Genomic DNA, 22,134 nt, shown 5'->3' with positions numbered 1-22,134 from the left:
AATGACCTTTGACCATATAGTCAGGTCCCTGTTTGTTCATTTTATAAGGCATGAAAAATGCATCTTTGCTACTTGTAAAAACATAAATGCCTGTCGTGGATAGGTTCATATTGTTGCTCTGTCTATTGAATGGTTGTTAGGTAAAAATGATATAATTCTGAATTATGTCAATTTTGCCTAACAACCAGTCAGTTCAGTTTGAAGATAAGAAAAGTAGGGTGAACTCCCTCCAGATTCTGTGTATATGAGAATGCTATCTGATGGGTCTTCAGAAGCTGGGGTGAAATCCAGCAGGTTCTGAAAGGTTCTGGAGAACCGGTAGCAGAAATTTTGAGTAGTTCAGAGAACCGGCAAATACCACCTCTGGCTGGCCCCAGGAGTGGGGAGGGAATGGGGATTTTGCAGTATCCTTCCCCTGCCATGCCCACCAAGCCACACCATGCCCACCAAGCCATGCCCACAGAACCAGTAGTAAAAAAAATTGGATTTCACCACTGTTCAGAAGTTGTTTCAATCATCACCTCCATCATCTGGAATTCCCTCCCTAGAAAGATATGATCTTCTTCTCCCCTTCTGTTTTTCAAGACAGGTTAAATCCTGCCTAGTCCATCAAATGCAGGAGGAAAGTATGCTGGGGTAATGGAGTGAATTTGTAAAAGTATGATTTTAAGTATTTTCCTCTGCATTATTAGAATTTGGTTTTGTTTGTTTACACGTTGGAATAGTGTGCTCCCAAAGTAAGCAAACTCAGCTAGGATAAGAAAAAGCATCATGGGAAAGGGGGGAACTCGGTCACTGTGACCTGCATTTTCTGAATGGTCAAGCCCATTTTATAAGATCATCCATTTTCACTTGCTCCTTGACGTTCCAAATGTGCCCACCAGTTTGTCACCTCCTGCTTTATGTGACATGTTCTCAACCTCTGATTCACAGTTCATGCTAACAATCACTTTATTTTTAGACTTTGGGGTTAAATTCTACATATATTTAACTGCAAGTAAATTTCACTGAGGATAACGAAATTTATTTTTGAGTAAGCATGCATACAGAAGCATAGCATCCCACTCGGCTAATTATTATTCTGCTATTCACTGACATCCATCAAGATCATCATCATCAAAAATTAAGATCTGATAGGGAGAAAAGAAAAGAAAGAAAAGAAAGAGAAAAAAGAGAAAAGAGAAAAGAAAAGCTGCTTGTCCTAGGGATGAAAGTTGGTATTATTCTCTTTTAAAAGGGTAGGGAGGGAAAATAAAAATAAAAAGTAACTGACTATCAAAGTGATTATAGTTTTGTTAAATATTGTATAGGGACAAATTTTCATGCTGTATTTTTCAACTCTCTCTCAAGGGAAAAGGAGCAATTTATATGCTGTGCTTAGGTTTGTTCTTACCCTTAAAAATCTTTGGTGAAGTTTTAAAACATTACGAAAAGAGTGATAAGAAAAAAAATATTCTCAACTTGCTTTTATGAATATGTCCTTTCCCTGACCTTCGGTGTCAAACTGAAAAGAAGCCATTTGAACAGATGTCCCAGGTAAATTCTTTAATCACATCTTCAAAGAATTTGTCTTAAACCATAGAAGATTTAATTGATCTGCTTAATTACTTGGTATATCCACTCCAAGGACCATTGTTAATGCTTTATGTTGCAATCTTATGCTCATACTTGTCATAATATGTCATATGGAAGAGCTACATTGCCGGCTACAAAAAATTAACTTTTCTTATAACTGGAAAAGTAGCTGCCACTGTTCTTTTTTTTTTTTAGGTATCCACTTTTCCCCTGCCTTTTGGACCCGTAGATGTGCAATGTGTAATACACTAGCTAAGAAACAGAGATGTAAAGTATTTATTTTATTTATTTGTCAAGAACATATTAGGTAATATATATAAGTATAAGCATTAACTGAATACATAAAATAGATACAAATAGAGGAAACATTAGGACAGGAACGGTAGGCATGCAGTTAAAATGCTGCATCACTGTCTTGAATTTATTAGATCCTCTAGCTCAGTGGCACCCAATCTTTTAGGTACCAGGAATCAATTCTGTGGAGAGAGGCTTTTCCACAGACCGGAGGGGGCATGGTTTCATATCCTGCCTGCATCCTGCAGATGGGGTTCAGTTGTTTGTGCTGCCCGGTTTCTGGCATGCCACGGATCTATGATGGTCTACGGACCATAGGTTGGGGACCCTTGTTCTAGCCAATTAATTAACACCTGCAGTATAGTAATGCTACCTCTTGCCTTTAAAAGCAGTGTTTACCAGCCTGGACATTCCTTTGATTTTCTCAGCCAGCGCATAGCCATTGCTGAGGACACAATCCACAATTTGAAAATAACCATGGTTAGGAAATTCTCTTCTGAAATTCTGAATGGGGAATTAGTGCCTCTTCTCCAGATGTTGCTAAATTATCATACAACTAGCAGTGAGAGATGCTGAGATTTATAATTTATCCATATCAAAAGGGCAATGTGTTTCTTACCATACCACAGCTTTGTAAATGTATGCATATGATATACAGAATGCCTGTTTTTGAGTTAGGACACACAATTCCCTAAAAGGCATAATTATTCTGATGAACTAAATGAAAACTTAAAGAAAAGAAAAAAATAGAACATTTCTTGCATATTTCTTGCTGATACAGAAGAAAAATCCTGATTAGTCTTGCTTTTGCAGGAGATGCTTCAGTTGGAATATTTTCCACTGATACACTACCTTAGGCCAGTTTTATCCATAATGCCTTATTTTCTATTCTATATTTTTAGTGAGTGATCAGTTACAGCTGAGTCATATTCTCAGTGGGTGGCCCTGGCTCAAGTTGGCATATATTATTTATTTTGTTGTTGTCTCCCTAAAAAAATCAGAGCTCATTCTGGTCTCTTCATAGTTCAAATCTCTAAAACTGGTAGGCCTTCTTTTTAAAATCATGAATTATCTCTCTGAGGTGAATCAGCTTGCAGTGGGTTTGATTATTCAGACCAGCTTTTTCCAAATCTGTAGGTATGTTTGGACTACAATTTCCAAAAGATTTTAGGAGACATGGCCAATATATCAGAAGGTCGTTTAGGCAACATTAATGTTCTGATTTCCATTCAAAACAATTGGGACATTTATTTCTGATGCACTCTGGAAAGTCCCATTTATTTTGCTCATCTGGTCTGAATGAGTCCAGACTAAATTGGATTTTCATGACTTTAATAGCTAGCCCAATACATTTATTGTAAACTGGCAATGGACTGAGATAGCATGCCATTTCCACCCTTCCATCTTACCTTTGATTAATTTTTAGTCAATTTTAATGTTAATATTTATTATTTTAACTTGTTTTACTTACATGTAAGCTGCTGAGGTCACCCCTTGATGAGATGGGTGGCATACAAATTTAATGAATAAATACATTGTAATGTTTAAATTACAATAAAGATGCTAGGATAATCACAAAGCAATGCATGAAAGTTCATCTTAATTATCACTTATTTCTCTGCTCATCTTTCCAACCATTCTTTATAAGTTCTAAGATAGTAGCAGTTTAGTCATAAAACCCCAAGGACATGCATTTGCTTAATAGGGAAGTCTTGGTTATATAAGTTACAATGGCACCAAGAAATTAATATGTGATATTTTGGGGAAAATAAGGATAGTTGGAATTCAGTGTGGCCAGCAGACACCAATTTTGAAAACTGAAGCCTTTAAACACATTATTAATACAAATGGGTTGTCCAGAAGACTAATATGGCTTGCTGCTCCGAACAATACAGGCATTCATTTTAGTGATTAACTTAACTGTTGCTCTAGAATGCATTTAAGTCTTTGTTGAACTCATAATTTCCAGCCTGCATGACTCTAATTTAAGATGTGCATATGGAATGAGGAGCCTACATATCTGGAGATTACTAATTGGGATAGAAAAGCATAGATGCAAATGTGAAGTAATAAACAGCATCCATATTTTTGGAGCAGAAATGTCTACTGGATTATACTAGTTTTCAGAAATATTCTCAGAGTGCTTTTTTTTTTCTTTAAGGAAAATGAGTAGTGATATTTTAGCATGTTGATAGCTTTCTTGTGTTTAATACATTTTTGCTTGAGTAACCTATAGTAATTTCTTTCAAATGCAAACTTAACTGCTATGGTAGTTGCTTAGACTGGGCAAATTAAATTAAGCTTCTGGCACATCATTTAAACTTTGGTACAGCTAATTAAGTATCTAATGGGTGAGGATGTTAAGAATTAGTAATGTTCAGGGCTAATAGCATTGTCAGATCTTCCTTCTAACCATTGTCTACCTCCTTCAATGTCAGTGGCTTGCAATGTCCTACTAGAATCTCAAATTATTTTGGCTGATTGATCTTCAATTGTAAGGACACCTAGTGACACTTGGGAGTCATTTGCAATGAGTTTTATACCTGTTATTAGCTCAGATGTTGTCAATACAAAAAAAAATTCACAAGCTTTCAGGAAAACATCTATTGAGAGCAGAAGGTAAATCAGCAGGCACTGATAGATCACAAAGGATTTATGAGTTATTCTTTGGTAACAATAGTTGTTCCCTATCCTAAGGAGAAATAAAGCAAATAGCCAGGAATGGACAATCTGGAGTTGCTTTTCATGAGGAATTTGTGCTTGCAATTAAGTTTTGATATCTAAAATAAGCCTAGGATTGAAACTCTTTTTCCCTAAGTGCATTCCTTTTGAGCCAAGCTCCACTGAGTACATAGCAAGATCCCACTAAAAAGCAAAGTTAATCCTACTAACCTGAAAAACACCACACTGTTGATTGAAAGGAGTGGGGAAAATATATAGTTTTAAATATCAAGACCTTTGAATGTTCTTTGACTAAATTAAGGCATGCTTAGTTAATCTAGATCAAAGATTTCTAAATGCAATGTCTTTTAATAAAAGAATAGCTGAATGGTATCACTGCTGGACACATTCATTAAGCATTTACAAAGTTAATTATATAAATCTTAATTATTGCACCACTTGGCTTCTATTTAGTGCTGTTCCAAATAGCATAGTAGCAATGAAAGTAAAAGACAAACAAATTTACAAGAACAGGCCATTTTCCAAGCATCATTTGAAAGTGTTCTGCTCCAGCAGTTACTTCTTTACTCATGTATGGAAAGTTGCAAGAATAGTATGTCTAGCTAAAACATTAGTGGAAACAGAGCAGAAGAAGCACATATTTTATATATAAAATCAGTTTGTTGGAACAAGTTTCCCTGAGATTAGATCAAATAACAGCATAAATAGGGCTAATTGTAAAATTAGCACCACTCACACAAAAAACACCCTTCAGTGCACTATTGCACTGCAAGAACTTCAGTAGAACATACTGTCCTGTAAATTCTCATTATTCTTCATAAGGTGGGGCTCACAATAGTTAAAAATGCAATTGTCTCTACATTTTTAGGTGTCAATTCTACAAATTTCTATATTTTTAAGGACTTCTTCATACTACCTTTGTCAAATTCTTGTAAAAGTTAATTACAACTTTGTATGCTTTTAAAAATATACATGAACACTTTTTTTATGACTCTGCATTCTCTATTCAGGGTACACATGGTAACTACCAAAGCAATGTTGATAATTACTGAGATCACAGAAGGGGGAAAAAAGATCAATTTAACCTTTTTTGGTCTTGCTAGACTGAGCAAAAATCTTAAAATGACATTTGGAATAGAAACTACAGAAATAACAGAAAAGTTATTTCCATTACCAACAAAGGAGCTACAAATAATTATTTCCTGCATGAAACTGATACCTTATCTACATAGTGTATTTTTAAGCAAATGCTTATAAAATGTAAAGAAATCTTCAACTTCAAAAAAGGGCCTGGTGGCTCAGCAAACAAAAAGCTAATTGTGATTAACGCCAGCTGTCTGCAATTACTGTAAGTTCGAATCTCACCAGGCTCAATGTTGACTCAGCCTTCCATCCTTTCTAAGGTAGGTTAAATGAGGACCCAGTTTGTGGGGGCAATAAGCTGACTTTGTATAAATATACAAAAGTATGAAGGCTATTGCTTAATGCATTGTAAGCCACCCTGAGTCTCCGGAGAAGGCAGGGCCTCCATGGCATTGGATCTGGATACCTTCAAGACTGTCTTCTGCCTCCCACCGTCCAGTTCGCTCCCACAGAGAGGGTCTCCTCAGGGTGCCATCGGCCAAATTAGGTCGGCTGGTGACACCCAGGAGGAAGGCCTTCTCTGTGGGAGCCCCTGCCCTTTGGAATGAACTGCCCCCAGAAATTCGTAAAATCTCTGATCTCCGTGTATTTCGCTGTGCCCTCAAAACCATGTTGTTCCGCCAGGCTGGGCTATTAATGTAAAGATTTTAATTGGTTTTAAATGAGATTTTAAATTTGGGGTTTTATAAATTGGGCCTATTATTTAATAATTTTAATTATTTTTAAATTTTGTCTGTCTTTGTGTTTTTAATTAGGCTGTACACCACCCTGAGTCCTTCGGGAGAAGGGCGGTATAGAAATAAAATTAATAAATAATAATAAATAATAAAATATAAATAAAATTTAAAAAAAAACCTTCAAGATTTAGCCTTACTTCATGAACAGGGGTGATCAGACCACAGCCCGGATTCGTGCAGACGTTGAGCCACTTTAATTTGTGGTCCCTAAAGTCTCTCAAATTCACACGATGAAATGTATCAGTAATCTGGCAAATTATTAAACCATATATTTTCTACCATTAAAAGAAAAAAATGGAAGTGGGAAGAAAAGGAAAATAATTCTGTTAATATTTACATGTTTAGGAATTTATTTTATTCATTTCAGTTTATGGACTACTTACTTATACAATTCTAGAGAGCCAACAATATTCAGATATAAAAATATCCTAAAAACATTCCATCATTAGAATAATTTGTGTTGCTGTTGTAAGTAAAGTCTTCCATAGCTTTGGTATGGCACAGTTTTTACCATTTTTCTGAAAGGCAAAATAAGTGAAGCCAATCTAACTTCAGGTGGTAGGCTGTCGTACAAGGAATGTTATATACTAGTCCCAGCAATCCTCTTTAGGACATCCAAGGATGGAATATCCATGAATTAAGTGGTTTTTGTACCAGCAGTGGCCCCATCATGCTAGAATTCAGTTTCAAGAAACTGTTTCTGGACATTAGGACAGGACATCTAACACATCTTTTACTTAAACTGGGATTTTAAAAAATTACAACAGAATAATGATCAGCATTTTGATGATACCTAACTCCATACTGATGGATCATCTTCCTAACAGTTTCATGCACGTACAATAGCGAGGAACCTCAGGAGCACTGCACAGTGGCATGGCCAAAGCTTAAACTCTTATTCCCCATCAATATAGTCAAAAAGAGGGCTGTGAAAATATTTACAGACCCCTTGCATCCTGGACCCTCAAAACGACACTATAGAGCACTGCACATCAGAACAACTGGACACAAGAACATTTTTTTCCCGAACGCCATCATTCTGCTAAACAAATAATTCCCTCAACACTGTCAAACTATTCACTAAGGCTTCATTACTAGTAATCTTCTCATCGTTCCTATCACCCATCTCCTCCCACCTATGACTGTATGCAGCGGTGGGTTCTACTTAACTTTACCACCTGTTCGCAATGGGATCGGAAAAGGGGAGAACACTGCTTCCATCAAATAGTAGGCACTGCCTCTTTTGCAAAGATGAATTTACTTTTTGTACACATTCCATTATGTTTCTTCTTGTTGTCTGAATATTATGGGGCTAATTTGCCAATGATTTGTTTCATCCTATACATGACTGTCAAATTTTTCAGCCTCACAGACTCAAAAGAGCCCCAATTGATCATGCAAGATGTTGAAAATCATCTCACATGATTCTATCCATTCAGTATCCACCTCAGAGCAAACAAGATTGATTTTGTCTTTAAAAAACTAGCCAAACTGTGTCAAAAGGCCAGCAGGAAGATCTTTTAGGTTCTCAAGGCCAAGAATGGAATGTTGTCACCTAAATGACATTACCTATTGACACTTTATAGATTGAATAATTTTGCACTCTACCATCATGGTATAGGCCCAAGCATGGGACGTATAACTCTCTCCAGTCCTCTTTGTTCCTTGTCTTTCATCAGCATTACTCCTGGCATCTCATCTGGTGCTTCATCTTTTGGAGATTATCAATAAATAAGGACAACGTGGAGGCTAGTTGGGAACAGTAGCACCAAAGCTTAAAAGTAACAGAATTTTTTCTGGGTTGCTGGGAATTTCCCAAGTGCCTAAGTAGATCTATAAGCTGCTTGAGGTGGGCCGGTTTAATGAGCCTGTTCGTCTAAGATGGTTATTAGTGGCTGCAAATCTCAAGGCAATTAGATAGTAATCTGCTATGATAATGGATTGAAGTTAATCTCCTCTCCTGTCAGTTCACAGCCTTGTCAGTAGTAAGGTGAAAACCAGTTCCAGTATATATGTGTACCACATAAGATAGAGTTGTGATTATTTTGGACAAAAGCCTAATTGTCATGGTAACCATGAGATCCTGAACTCACACTCCCTTTTCCAAGGCATGGAAGGTCAAATTCATGTCTCAGTACGTGAAACCTGGGGAGGATTGGGTAATGAATTATTTCTAGTGTAGTATAACCTTTAAATTTAGCCAGTTGTGCCTTTTTCAGCAAACCACAGCTCTGCTTACATTAATGTATGAACACAATTGCAGAAACATTTTTGTTTCAGCTGGCTTTGAAGTATGGTGACCATGCAGGTTTTTTTAGAAAACAAACAAACAAACATGATTCATGATAAACATATTTAATTGTTTGTTTATAACTTTGCTTTACAAAGTTAGGCTCTAGAGCAAAACCAACAAAAATATTACAAAGACATATATTCTAATAGAATATCTAAAATCAAACATAAGTATATAAATTATTTTAAAATGACAGTTCAATTTCCATAGAATATTAAAGATTAGGTGTGGTACTATTTGTAATGTAAAAGTTAAATGACTAAAATAAATAAAAAGGACAGCTTTCTGAAATACCCTTCTTTATAATAAAGGACATGTGGTCACTCTACTTAAAAGATATGAAGTGTGTTTATCCCAAAGATGTCTTAAGGTTTTCCAAACTGTTCTCTGCTTCTTGCTGTAGGTTACGGTATGGTTTAGGAAAATTAAACTTGGTTCTAATCACAGAAGGGAGAGTTGGTATGTTGGCTAGATTGCCTTCCTTCGTTCCACTTGAGATGAGAGATCAGGGGCTGTAGTGGCGCACTCACCATACTTGGGTGGCCTTTGTATACAAAAGCTGAATAGCATGCAGGAAGTCTTCCCAACAAGGGGGATCCATTTTATTATTGTGGAAAGCAGAACACACAATAACTGTGGTATGAGCCCTACAAATTGCTTTTAGCCACAACTGTAATGTGGCTAAAATACATTGGTAGTTGGAAGGTTGACTGACCTTTTGTAGCAATAAAGGAGAATATTTGTAGCTCAGGGCTGAAATAAGGGGTCCTTGGTGCTCTCTGAGCTTGTTTTCTTGCAGACATTTCATTACCCAAACTAGGTAATAGTATCCATGTTCTCGTCTTTCTGGAAATCATTTATTCCCATTAATTATATATTTTCCATATAAACTGAGGATAATTGAATAGATCCCAAACACCAAAACCCAAGTATTCTTGTACTTCATAAAGTATTATGTGGAACTAATTATTTCTACTTTGATATCTACCAATGTGGATATCTATATCAAGCTATTTTGTATTTGGACTGTCCAGTTTCCATTATCCTCAAATAGAGGTTTGCCATACCACAACAGTGGTTTTATTACATGTTGTTAATCTTCTGTTAACTGGATCTTCAATCTATAATGACGATTTGGATGCAAAATCAAGTCAGCCTACATACAGGCAGAGCCAGGATGAAATATCAAGGAGAGAATAGAGCCATTGCCATAGCAACTGCAGAAAGATAGGAATGGTGGCGATCAGTGGAGAAGTGAAACTCCATAGATTGGGATAGTATCAAAACTTATGCAATCATTTTGCTTCTAACAAGTGTTAGTTATAGTCAAAATGAAGACATTTACTTTTCTTCCTTGGTGTAATTGTATTAGAACTGTTAATGGCCAGACTGCTTGGATAGTGACTACATTAAATCACGGGATGCACTCCATTTGATTAGAGGCTGCATTTTAATTTGATCTTGAGGCTGAAAGCAAAAGCAGCAACACAGATTTAAGAGGAGAGGCAATAGGAAGAATCTAGGATTCTGAGGGAATTTAATAACTTAAGTGTCTTATTTTGTATAATAAAATGCCTAAAATGATCATACCACTTGCAGAACATATTTAAGGAATCGCAGTGACACCATAATTTGTTTTTATTGCCTTGTGATTTTACTTTATAAACGTAAAATGGCTTTTGTGATTCACAATATTTATACTTTTTAATAATTACATTTGTCTCCTATCTTTGTGTGTGAAAAACATCACTGGCAGCTCTTTCTGCAGTGTAACTTCATCACTGGAGGCCAACTTGCTGGCATAGAGTGATGAATGCGTGGTAGAGGTCAGGATAAAAGATCTGGAAGATGGAAGATTTTATTCTACAGATTTCACAAGGAGCTTTATAAGTTATAGTACTCCATATACAGGTAATCCTCACAATACAACCACAATTGAGCCTAGCATTTCTGTTGTTAAGTGAAACGTTTAAGTGAATTTTGCCCCATTTTATGACCTTTCTTGCCAGAGTTGTTAAGTAAAACATTAACGTTATTAATGACATGGTTGTTAAGTGAATTTGGCTTCCCCATTGACTCTACTTGTAAGAAGGTTGAAAAAGGTAATCACATGACCCCGGGATACTGCAACCGTCTTAAATATGAAATACCGGTAGTTGCCAAGTGTTTGAATTTTGATCACATGACCATGGGGATGCTGCAACAGTCATAAGTGAAAAACAGTCATATGGCACTTTTTTCAGTGCTGTTGTAACTTTGAATGGTTACTAAATGAACTGTTTTAAGGACTACCTGTATTCCAGATTACAAGAGAAAATATTATCCATAGAAAATAAACAGAGAAGTCCAGAAACACTTTGATATTCCAAAAATTGTCATGAGGCAGTTCTGTAGACACCTTCCTCAAAATGCAAAACAGCATATACTGTGGGAAAGCCCTGTCTCAACTTTCAGAACTATTGATATACAGTATGTATAAACCTAACCTGTATACAATGGATGGGTCTTGTTTATAGTAAAGCATTTGTCCTGAACAACCGCAACCTTATTTTGAGACATCGGTTTATCTAAAATGACTATCAAGACAGCATCACACATGGTTATCATAACAGAATTTTTATTGGCAAACACATTACACTCCTCCCTGCAAGGAAAAAAGAAAAGAAAATCTATGGAAATAACGATATAAAAATGATCATTCAAATTAAATCAGTTGGTTTCAAAAGAAATCAAAATATAAAGGAATGTTCAAAATCCACAACATTCCTACAGAAGAAATTTGGTTTCAGCTTTACTAAGGGCAGCAGATACAATCTTTTAACTGCTTAGTATGTGGCATATACAAACTGATCTTAAAATACCCAAGATGGGATCCAGAATTTACCAGCAGTAGCATCCCTTGAACACTTTTGCTCATAATGCTTTCATTTACAGAGACATGAAGCGAAGCAATTTTCATCAATTCCCTTCCCCATTAATCATTCCACTTAAACTACTCCAAAGACTCCCAATCTTTCTGGAACAGATTTAAAGAGGTTGCAAGGAGAAATCAACAAAAATGATCTCTCAACTCATTAGCAAGTTCCTTCTTTTAGATCACATGCCTACTATGAAAGAATTTTGCTGTTGGGGGGCAAACTCTGGATCATATCTGAATAGATACTAGAAATTATACCACAAAAAACTTGAGAAGTTATCAATTTCCTAGAGAAATAAATAATAGAAATTGGATTTCAGAATGTATACAATCAATTATTATTGCAAAAGGCCATATTATGAAATAAAGCAAAAGATCATTAATAATTTAGACATGATTGTACAGTTTAAGACTTTAAAAGTCATAAAACAAAGATCAGAATCCTTTACTAGAAAGATACATTAGATTCAATAATTATTAGGTAGGTTTAAGGTAGAACTGTAGATCCCCTTTGCAATCAGCTTCTCCAAAAGAGGTGACCAAATTTTCAATGCAATCTTTTAAAATTAAGTTTTGACTGCAAGATTTGGGTGTGGGCAGTGTTTTAGCATAATAAAATAACCTATAGGGGAGGAAAATTTGTAGAGTTATATTTATAACATATTAAAAGAATACTAGGTATTTCTCAGTCTATTGAGCAAATCTTTTGTAATTTGGTTGTTTTCTATATGGCATAGAGAAAGTTTCAGGAAGTATATATAACATATGAGTTCCATTCCTATTCAGCTACAATCCTACCTAGTCCAATGCCTTCCAGATGTGCTAGCTTAGAACCACCATATATCAAGGACTGTAAAAATCTAACTTTTAAATATCTGGAAGGAACTAGGTTGGGGAAGAGGATTATACTAGAATACTATAATTATGTTGTTGGCACTTATTTTACTATTTAACATTTACTTATTTTATTTTATTTATAGGCGATCCAACTCCTAAACAACTTTGGATGGCCTATAAATAAAAAAATAATAAAAATGTTCTACAGTAAAAAGATAAACACTTATGAAATGGTTATTGGTATAATATGTTGAATAATTTTGGGAGGGGCAACCTATAAAACATAGTTCTATGACAACTGTAAGTAACAGTGACAGAAAGGTTCTGCACTTAAAATTCCATTTAAATAAAAGTATTCAAAAGTGTAGAGTTATTGCATAAATTTATTTTCAGTTCCTTATGCTCTCTGACTTTTAATAGCACAGATGACACTCTCCTATAACTGAAATAGAGAAACTATAATGGGAACTTCAACACTGAATATGATAAATGTATTAAAAGTTTGGAATGGTGGCTAAATTAATACACACATAGATTGAATAGAGTACAAAATATATGAACCTGAAAGCAATACTCGTTATTTGTTTTAAAGAAACTTTAAAAATGAAATAAACTAGAATCGTACTGAACTACAATTTATTGCGCAAGCTTATACAGTACATTTCTTGACTGAAGTCCATTAAGCTCAGCGGGACTTAATTTCATACAGCAAAAGATACCAACTGATGTCCTTTAGATACTCTGGACTACAACTTCCACACACAACCTCTTGTTTGCTTTTTTCAATGGGACTGACAGCAGCTGAGGTCTAAAATACCTAGAAGGTACTAGATTGCAATCGTTTTCAATGGTTTTATAGGACTGCAGCTTTAAATAATTGAATAAAAAAAGCTTTAGAGATGAAAATTTTAAAGCCACATGGCTTCAAGAACTTAACATAAAATGCTTAATGCAAAGAAACTAAATTGGCTACATAACCATAAATACTGAGTTTGTACAACAGTATTTTAAAGAGAGGCACATGATGTTGTAATGCACATGACAAATTTCTGCCAGCCTTCAAATGTTTATTTGCCAGCAAATGATTAATTTTTCATTTTTTTATTTATGTGTTTGTTTTATAAGCTTATTGTTCTACATTCATAGTGTTCACAGCACCATTAGGTCACATAGGCTGCAGTAGATCAGAATGTGGCCATTACTGTCAAATAAAAGGTACAGTTTCTTTTAACTGTTAATCCCACTTTGTCCTGTTTCTTGTATGGACACATAAAAAGTAACAACACTTATACAAAAAAATAAGGCACATTTATTTTGATAAGGTTAAATTGAAATAGAAAACACAATTCAGAGAGCATTAGTATCCAAGTATTCAGTAAAAAAAACCTTGTACTCAGACTTCCATCTTCCTTATTCTGTATTCTGGAATAATTGCACGTATCCCAATGTGTCAAGTAACAAAACAGATTTAATGTATTTTCCAAAAAGATGTATAATTCCAGAATTAAGTTCCACAGTTCAAGATGGTTGACTAATATTAAAATCTTCCACATTTCTCAAAGATTCTTGGATTTCACTCTAGAGTTAGATAGAGTGGGATAAATGCAGACTCCTTGTGAAAAAGCTGAAATAATAATTTATAGAAGTCTTTACAAGTATTTGGACAATAGCTTCACCAGAGAATTTTCAGGTTCAATCTCAAACTGTGATTTCAACAATGTATGTATTTAAGAGTCAGCTAGGGATCAGAAAACAATTTAAATTCAGTGTTAGCTCCCTTTCAGGTACAAATTATGAACTTAGAAGTCATAAACTAATATTTAACCTGAGATTTATTTTGTTGATGAGAGATAATATCCTTTGTTTCTCCCTCAGTTCTTGTATTCATGTATACCGGTGTTGGCATTTTATTAGAGAATAAGAAAAACTGTTTGCATCATGGCTTTTATGGCATTTAAGATCAAATAGATTCTAAAATGAATGCATTGTCACAGTATCTAGAAGCTGGAATTAAAATGTGCTTCTTATTGCACATTAATCTTTGAGAAGACATAGAATTGTATATTCTTCTTTAGTATCCAAGTCCAAACATCAGATTTCATCTCAATTGAATTCTGTATGTGTTAATTTCCATAGGATTCATATTAATCTCACTGATATTTCTGGCATCTGGAGATGAATGCATCAAAGACAGGGATGTAGGTATTAGGCTTTCCACATGGAATTTGTTAAAGAGTTTGTACACCTTTAACTGAAAATGGAAAAAGACAAAAAATAAATTACTGCCAACACCCAGTTAAATGCAAACTTCATTTCATTGTTTTAAAGATTATTCTTCCAAAGTTTTTAAACTGTATGCAGAACTTCTCTGGATAGAAAAAACTCCACTGAAGTCACCTGAAATAGGGCTAGTGCACTTATGCTTACTTTTGCTAAAAGCAAGGATAGAGTTTGCCTAGAATGCCTAAAGGAAACTAATCAAGATCCAAAATGCTCTTCTGTTGCCAAGCCTGGATGAGAACCAAAGCTTCACACAAGGCCTAGTAGCCACACTTTAGTTACAGGGAACAGATACAACAAAAGTGATAAGTACATATTTTAGTTTTAATTATCTATTCATGGATTTTAAAATATATATTTTACATATTATTGTTTATTTTTATTGATTATTGTATGCCACCCAGGGTAATTTCTTGCAATATGGGCGGCTATACAAATCTGATAAATAAGTAATCCCATACTACATAAGGCAATAACTGATGTGTTTGTGTGTGTATTGTTTTTAAGGACAGCAGATAAACCAACTAAAACTGTAAAGGAAAATTGAATGCCATTCTGACAAGTATAAATCTAGAGAATTCAATGGAACCTTAAGCATATTCAGTAAACTAAATTTATATTTTTCCTTACAGAATTTTAAAATTATGATTACTTATGACAGCAGAAAGTAATAAAAAGCTAATTAATATTAGGTACTACTGATTGAAAAACAAACCCCATTCTTAATTGACAGTATATGTTCAGAATTAACTCACAAGCTGAACATTTTTTTCTTTCTATAACTTATATTAAGGATACCGAAATGTGCACCCTAACATAATGTAATATGTAAAAACTATAAAGTCTACTATAAATCTGGTCTCCCAAAAGAAATTCAAGGTCTGATTTGTGATAATAGCATGAAGCTTTACTGCTTAAAAAATATTAACTCCATTGAGCATACCCAACTGGAAACCAGGTAACCAGTATACAGAACTTATTAAAATACTGTATCTTACCTTTCCCTGAGTGGTGGAACAAAGGAGGCCTAAGTCTGTGTTTGCAAATCTACAATCAAAACCCTTTCTGTGAAAAATCAAGGCAGCTTCTTCAGATGGCCCCGAATCTGTCTGAAATCAAATTTGGAAAACAATTAGGAAGTTTAGACAACTTATTTACTAGGCAACTTATCTTATATGATGTTTAGGCAGCTTACAAGGTATTCTACAGCCTAACACTGTTCTGTCTAATCTGTATAATGCTAGACTAAAATACACATACACTTGAAGTCCTGAACGTTATTATAGGGTGTGCGCTATTTACAAAAGTTAGACAACAGTGGTTAATATAGCAGGTAAAATCCTAAAATGCATGAACAAGGTAATTTAGATGATATATAAAATAGGTTCTGAATTCATATTTCAAATAGTTTAAAAAAGGATAAAATCTCCTTTCAGTAAAAATTGATGACATATTTAACCAAAATATCTTCACCAAATAATAAAAGATTAAATCCAGTTCAAATAGATCCAAATATATTAATGATTTAGCAAACTTCCATACAGTTTATACACAATGACACTATTAAGAAATATTATAAATGTTCATTTATCTCTCAAAATGAATAAAAAGTCAGTTCCCTAGAAGTTCCTGTGTATGTTTGTATTTATTGAACATATACCAGTAATATAAAACAAATTATTTTGTAACAAAATAATGGTGAAAGTAGTTTCAATTGGCAACTGCTAGGGAAAAAAAAACATTGCAGAACTTCTCCAGCAAAATCTCGTTGGAGGTTATATTCTTTGTTGTTGTTCAAAAGAGCTATAGTAAATCAGACGAAAATTCACTAAATCCAACATGTAGTTTCTTACATTCAGTAGAAAGTCCACAAGGCACAAAACTGGAAATTTTACAGACATCACAACTACCCCAAATTAAGTTAATGCCCATTCTAAAGGAAAACTATGTCTTTAACAGATCTGATAGCAATCCTTACAATAAAGTAAAACCCGACGTTTGCTCCCTACTACTCACAAAGGAATAGTATTTTTCTTTTTAACTTTTACTTATTTTAAAGAATGTATTCAGCCAATCTTTCCAATCTATTCAAAACTGTCAAAAGGAATGTGCATATGCCATAATATTCTACTCTTAATTTAAAGAAGAATGTATATGTCATGACATATACTGTTGGAAATATGTACAACTCTTTCCTGGTTACTGAAATATGTGACATATGTTGTCAGGCTTAATGTGATCATAGTACTAATTCATTATCTCACCAGTTTAGCATATTTTTAGAGTCTTAGTGCTTCAGTGACATACATTATTAGCCAGATAACTTCATAATATTATTGTTACCATTACAAAAATCGTAGTTTGTGATTTACAAGACACAAGACATTTATCACTCTCTCCTTCAGCAGGTTCACATAATAGCAGCCCAGTTATACAGCAAATTAAATTCATTGTGAAATGCAGTTTATGTTATAGGAGAAAAAAAGAAATGCATCTATAAATCATTGCACATTAAGAGGAGGCAGCTATACTGTATTATGCTTGTCACACATAGTAAGAAACTGTGGGTCTTGTCTGCAAGCATATTATGCCTGTTCTCCACTATTCTGGAGCAGGGATCTTCAACTTCGGCAACTTTAAGACTTGTGGCTGAGGAACACTGGGAGTTGAAGTCCTCAAGTCTTAAAGTTGCTAAGGTTGGAGACCTCTGCTCTGGAGAACACCACCTGAATACTTGGTATCAGTAATAGTTCACAAACATTTTATATTTACAGGAATACTGGGAATTTGTAAGAGTGTGCATTAGGAACTCACCTTTGACTGTATTGTCCTCAGGTTAACTATATGCATATCACATGGCATAGATGAAATTAAAGGAGAAAAAGTATTCAAAAGTGAAGGGATAAAGCTGCCCGCAGAAGTAATCATTGGAATCACAGGATGATTTATAAAAGATGATGTTACGTGACTGCCTATAGAAGGGTAGCTGACAGGTGACTGTTCTTCTTTCTATTAAACAGCAGAAAAAAATTAATTAGCTATTTCCCCATGTGGTATAGTGGGTATATTTACATCTTCTTATACTAATACATTGGCCTATAGATAAAGCTAAATGTGTGCAAATTTTATATGTGCCCAGTTGTCACAGTAATGTCCATTCATATATCTACTGCTTGGATTCAGGGCAAAGTGTTACTTACATTTTTCCCTTATCAACTTTTCTGCCTCTGTCAGACTTGATCATGCTATATAAGAATGAAATCAGCAAAAATGCTGATTTCAATTTGAAGTCAGCATTATTTAAAGAATGCAGCACTTTATTTTGTTTTCTTCTTTTACTATGGCACATAGGGCATTAATTGTTGACACGTTTTACCCCAACTCGTTACAATTCTTCCATTATTACTATGCCTCACTCCCCTGAAAGTTCTGATTCAAGAGAATGTTATTCAGATCTTTATACCACCTCTGTAATATCTCAGTTGTTTCCACTCCATTATATAGGTAGTTCTCACTTAACAACCTAATTGGAATTGGAATTTCCAACCCTAAGCTTCGCATTAGACAAAATGTCACTGATGCAATGCTTAAGTGATGGAAGTTCTGACAATCTGTAACTGCTTGTCTACTTTGCTTTGCTTTTTCTCATATCCTGGGATGTGCCAACCCCTTAAAACTAAACCTTACAACACCATAGCAGCCAGGAGGTGGCACTTTGCTGTTAGGAGTGGTGGGCTAAGAATGTTGAAGCCTGGCAGCTGGGGCAGCAGTGGCAAGCCCAGCATCAACAGAGCCCCCATGCCAGGGAGGAGGAGGAAGTCTGCAAAGATCAGCAATGAATAGGCAATAGCAGAGTTCAGGGAGGCCAAAAGGGCACCGGGGGGTGGGGGGTGGGGGGGAGGGAAGGAGGAGAGAAAATTAGGGAGAGTTGAAATGTAGTTGTAGATGTGAATTGGCTGCCAAGCACCTGGATTTTGATCACATGACCAGAGGGATGTTACAATGGTTGCAACTTTGAGGGTGGGTCATATCTACCATTTGTCAGTACTGTAATTTCAGTCACTGAATGAATGGCTGTTCAGCAAAGTCAACCTATAGTTGTAGTGCAATCTCTTGATTGCATTAAGACTTCAAGTTTTTCCTATTTGTTCCCCATATTCTGTGCATTGGTAAAGAGATATTGGCCCTTTTTGGAGAAGCCCCCCCCCCCCCAGTGTTGCACTTCTTAAGCGTCTGAAATTATATACCATCATAAATTAAAGTATGTATTTCCGAAAGACAGTATTTATGTACTATAACTTAAATCAGGGAACCAAGAAACAAAATCAAACATAAGGTCCAAACCCTTTCCCAGTTTTGTTTCGAAAACAGAAGTTTGAAATAACATTTCCTTGAATTAACTATGCATTTTCAGTGAACCTACTGAGGTGTCTGCACACATAACTCTAGTTGTTTTATATCAAACCAATGTCTTTCTTTTAAGGAAAGCACTGAGCAGTCAAGAAACAGCTGCATTTGCAGGTACCACCACATAATAAAATTAGAGCTTTCGGAGAAAGGCCTAGAACAGTGGTCCTCAACCTTTCCAGCTTGGTGGCCCCTGGCTGGCATGGGGGGGGGGGCATGTGAGTGGCAGGTGCATGCATGTGCACACAGCTCCATTAGTGCAAGTGGCAGACACATGCCCTCTCCACTCATATGAATGTAAGTTTGTGCACGAGTGGAGGGCGCTTGTGCTTGCACATGAAGCTCCACTCATGGGAGCAACGGACACTTGTGGAGTGGAGCTTTGCGTGCTGTTGCCTATTGCTTGTGTGGCCCAGTTTTGAACAGGCTGTGACCAGGTAGTGGTAGTGGTTGGGGACCCCTGGCCTAGAAGGATAATACAATTATCCTGATGAAATTAACTATAATTTGAACACTTAAGATGACTGCTTAATATCAGATTATTAAAAAAAATTGTGGAATATATTGATGATACATAAGTGAATATACTGTATTTAATAGCTGGCAGCCTATAAGATGATGAAAGTGCTTCTTACCATATTTATTTCATTTCTTTTCTCCAGCAGAAGTCGAAACAGATTAGCTGTTATTTTGTTGTCCTGTACACCTTGCCCTAAACCTCTATTATCATCTTGCATAAGTCGACGATCCATGATAACCTCTAACTGGCCTAAAAAAAACAAACACCAATTTTATTTCTACACGTTAGCTATTAAAAATTTACTACAATAATTTTCCCAGAAACTGTTTTAAATGTCTGAAGCAATAATACAGGATATTTACAAAATAGCAGATTTAAAACTTCCCTAAATTAATATTGTTATAAATTGTTAAACTCAAAATAGCAGTCCCAAATGCTTGATAAACAGAAAAGAGTTTTAGATGATAGTTTATGATGGCATTATTAAAATAAATTTGTGATTTTTATCTGTAAATGTTACTACCATTTCTTACCACTTTTTAAACTTGCAACTCCAAGAGACTGAGCAGAATGAAGGGTCAAGCGAATCTTGCTATCTTGTATATACGCCATTGTAGTCATTGGATAAAAATTTGCTTGAAGAGGCAATTTACTCATTGTCTGTCTAGGCTGAATCTAAATTAAAAATGTAACTTCAGTGAATGTTGAGAATGTAAATAATACAAATAGAAAAACTGATTTTGCTTCACAAAAATATTAATTGTGAATATGACTTTATATAATTTATCTTATATTTTTTATTAACATGAGGCATCTCAATTGACACTAATAAGAAGCATACACTACTTCTTAGATGTTACCAAAATGATTGATAAAAATATTTCCGCAAAATTCAGCCACAAAAAGACCAGGCAAAGATGTTATTTACATTAGCTGAACTACATTTTTAATGAGATATTTTTTGAAAGTCTGAACAGTAAACACTGTTGTTATATAACAAATGCCCATAAGCCTATAAAAAATTAAGAGTTTGTAAGAAAAAGTTTCTTTACTCAATTTTTGTTGTTATGCTGGCATCTCACATATACATATACACACAGAGACATTTATCCATCAAAATTTCCCAAATATTGTTTCCCTAGAACAAAGCAAAGACTTTTTTCTTCATATTCACTAAGAAAGAAATATATCTTTTCAGTGTTTAAAATAAATTGTTAATTTTATATAAAATTTTGTGACCCAAAATTCAGATTGGATTTTAGGCAGTTTATTATATAATTACTTTCAACAAAATATGTAAAAGGAACTTATGGACTTAATATATATGTACAGTATCCATTAATTCATGAGAATTACCTGATATCCATTGAGGTCAGTGTAAAATTTATTATTGCTTTCTATATCAGATGAAATTCTCATTGCAATCTCACGATTGAATTCTCCTCTTATGTCCACAATATTGGATATTTCAAGAGACTGACCTTCTAATCCTAAATATAAAAGGTATCTCATAATACACTGACATGGCATTTCAGAATAGTGATTAGTTAAACCCATAAACCTAGTGGATACAAGTGTCTCATAATCTCCTACTTTGGTAAAATTGGAATACTACTTTTTTATGCCTCTAGAGTTCTTCCTGCGGAGTTGTTGATTCCTACCATTACAATTTACCACTACCAGTGTTGTGTTTTCCATGACTGGATGCTTTCAAAAAGAGACTGGACAACCATTTGTCTGAAATTATATAGGGTCTCCTGCTTGAGCAGGGAGTTGGACAAGAAGACCTCCAAGGTCCCTTCCAACTCTTATCATTCTATGTTCGATGTCCCCTATTCTGAAACAGTAGGCCAAAGGACAGAAATTAATAAATAAGCATATAACTAAGTAAGCAACCAACTAACCATACACACATCTAAGCCTTCCAAATTCTGAATACCTTCCAGCACTGTGAACTTAAATTCCTAAAATTATCCAGCAGCATGGTACTCACAGAAGCAGAAGCTAAGTATGCAATATCATTCAGGTGTTTCAGAAAGCTAAACCTTTAAAAGACATATTTTTGGTGAGGCTTTTTAACTGTAGATTAATTAGTTTTAGCAATTGATTTTACTTGTTTTATTGTTAATCAAATTGATTTTAATTCCTTAATTTGAAATTTGGTTTTATTGCAAACCACTGACAGATTTTAATGGTCAATAGTACAGCAAGTCAAACGAACAAATGCCAGTCAGTTATAATCATCTATTCACTAGAAAAAAATATGTATTATCTTTAAATAGAACAGAAGAGCTATCGTAACTACATTTGTTAATTTACCTTACCATGAACTTTATAAAGTCGTACAGTGTGTGTCACGTGACTGAAAAAAGTAGTAACTTCAGAAAAAATTATCCCATGTGTCACTCGTATGATAGGTAGATCAGAAAAAACATACGGCTGAAAGAAG

At 34.8% G+C, this 22,134-nt stretch overlaps 1 protein-coding gene across 3 annotated transcripts in view; it reads right to left on the bottom strand.

The window, feature by feature from the left end:
• Nucleotides 1-13,767: 13,767 nt before the first annotated feature.
• Nucleotides 13,768-22,134, bottom strand: part of MAN2A1 (mannosidase alpha class 2A member 1) — a 58,727-nt gene continuing 50,360 nt past the window's right edge. For all 3 annotated transcript variants that reach the window (XM_034432737.3, XM_034432736.3, XM_034432738.2), the window contains 7 exons: nucleotides 22,010-22,124; nucleotides 21,042-21,175; nucleotides 20,219-20,360; nucleotides 19,801-19,934; nucleotides 17,573-17,767; nucleotides 15,757-15,867; nucleotides 13,768-14,729 (listed from right to left, as the gene is read on the bottom strand). In XM_034432737.3, coding sequence (XP_034288628.2) covers nucleotides 14,577-14,729; nucleotides 15,757-15,867; nucleotides 17,573-17,767; nucleotides 19,801-19,934; nucleotides 20,219-20,360; nucleotides 21,042-21,175; nucleotides 22,010-22,124 — 984 coding nt within the window. In that variant the 3' untranslated portion in view covers nucleotides 13,768-14,576. The remainder of the gene's footprint in view (nucleotides 14,730-15,756; nucleotides 15,868-17,572; nucleotides 17,768-19,800; nucleotides 19,935-20,218; nucleotides 20,361-21,041; nucleotides 21,176-22,009; nucleotides 22,125-22,134) is intronic.

Source organism: Pantherophis guttatus, chromosome 2 (genome assembly GCF_059756535.1).
Source record: "Pantherophis guttatus breed Tessera chromosome 2, ASM5975653v1, whole genome shotgun sequence".
In the NCBI taxonomy this organism is placed as follows: domain Eukaryota; kingdom Metazoa; phylum Chordata; class Lepidosauria; order Squamata; family Colubridae; genus Pantherophis; species Pantherophis guttatus.
Note: the sequence above shows the minus strand (reverse complement) of the source record. Positions and strands in the feature narration are given on the sequence as shown.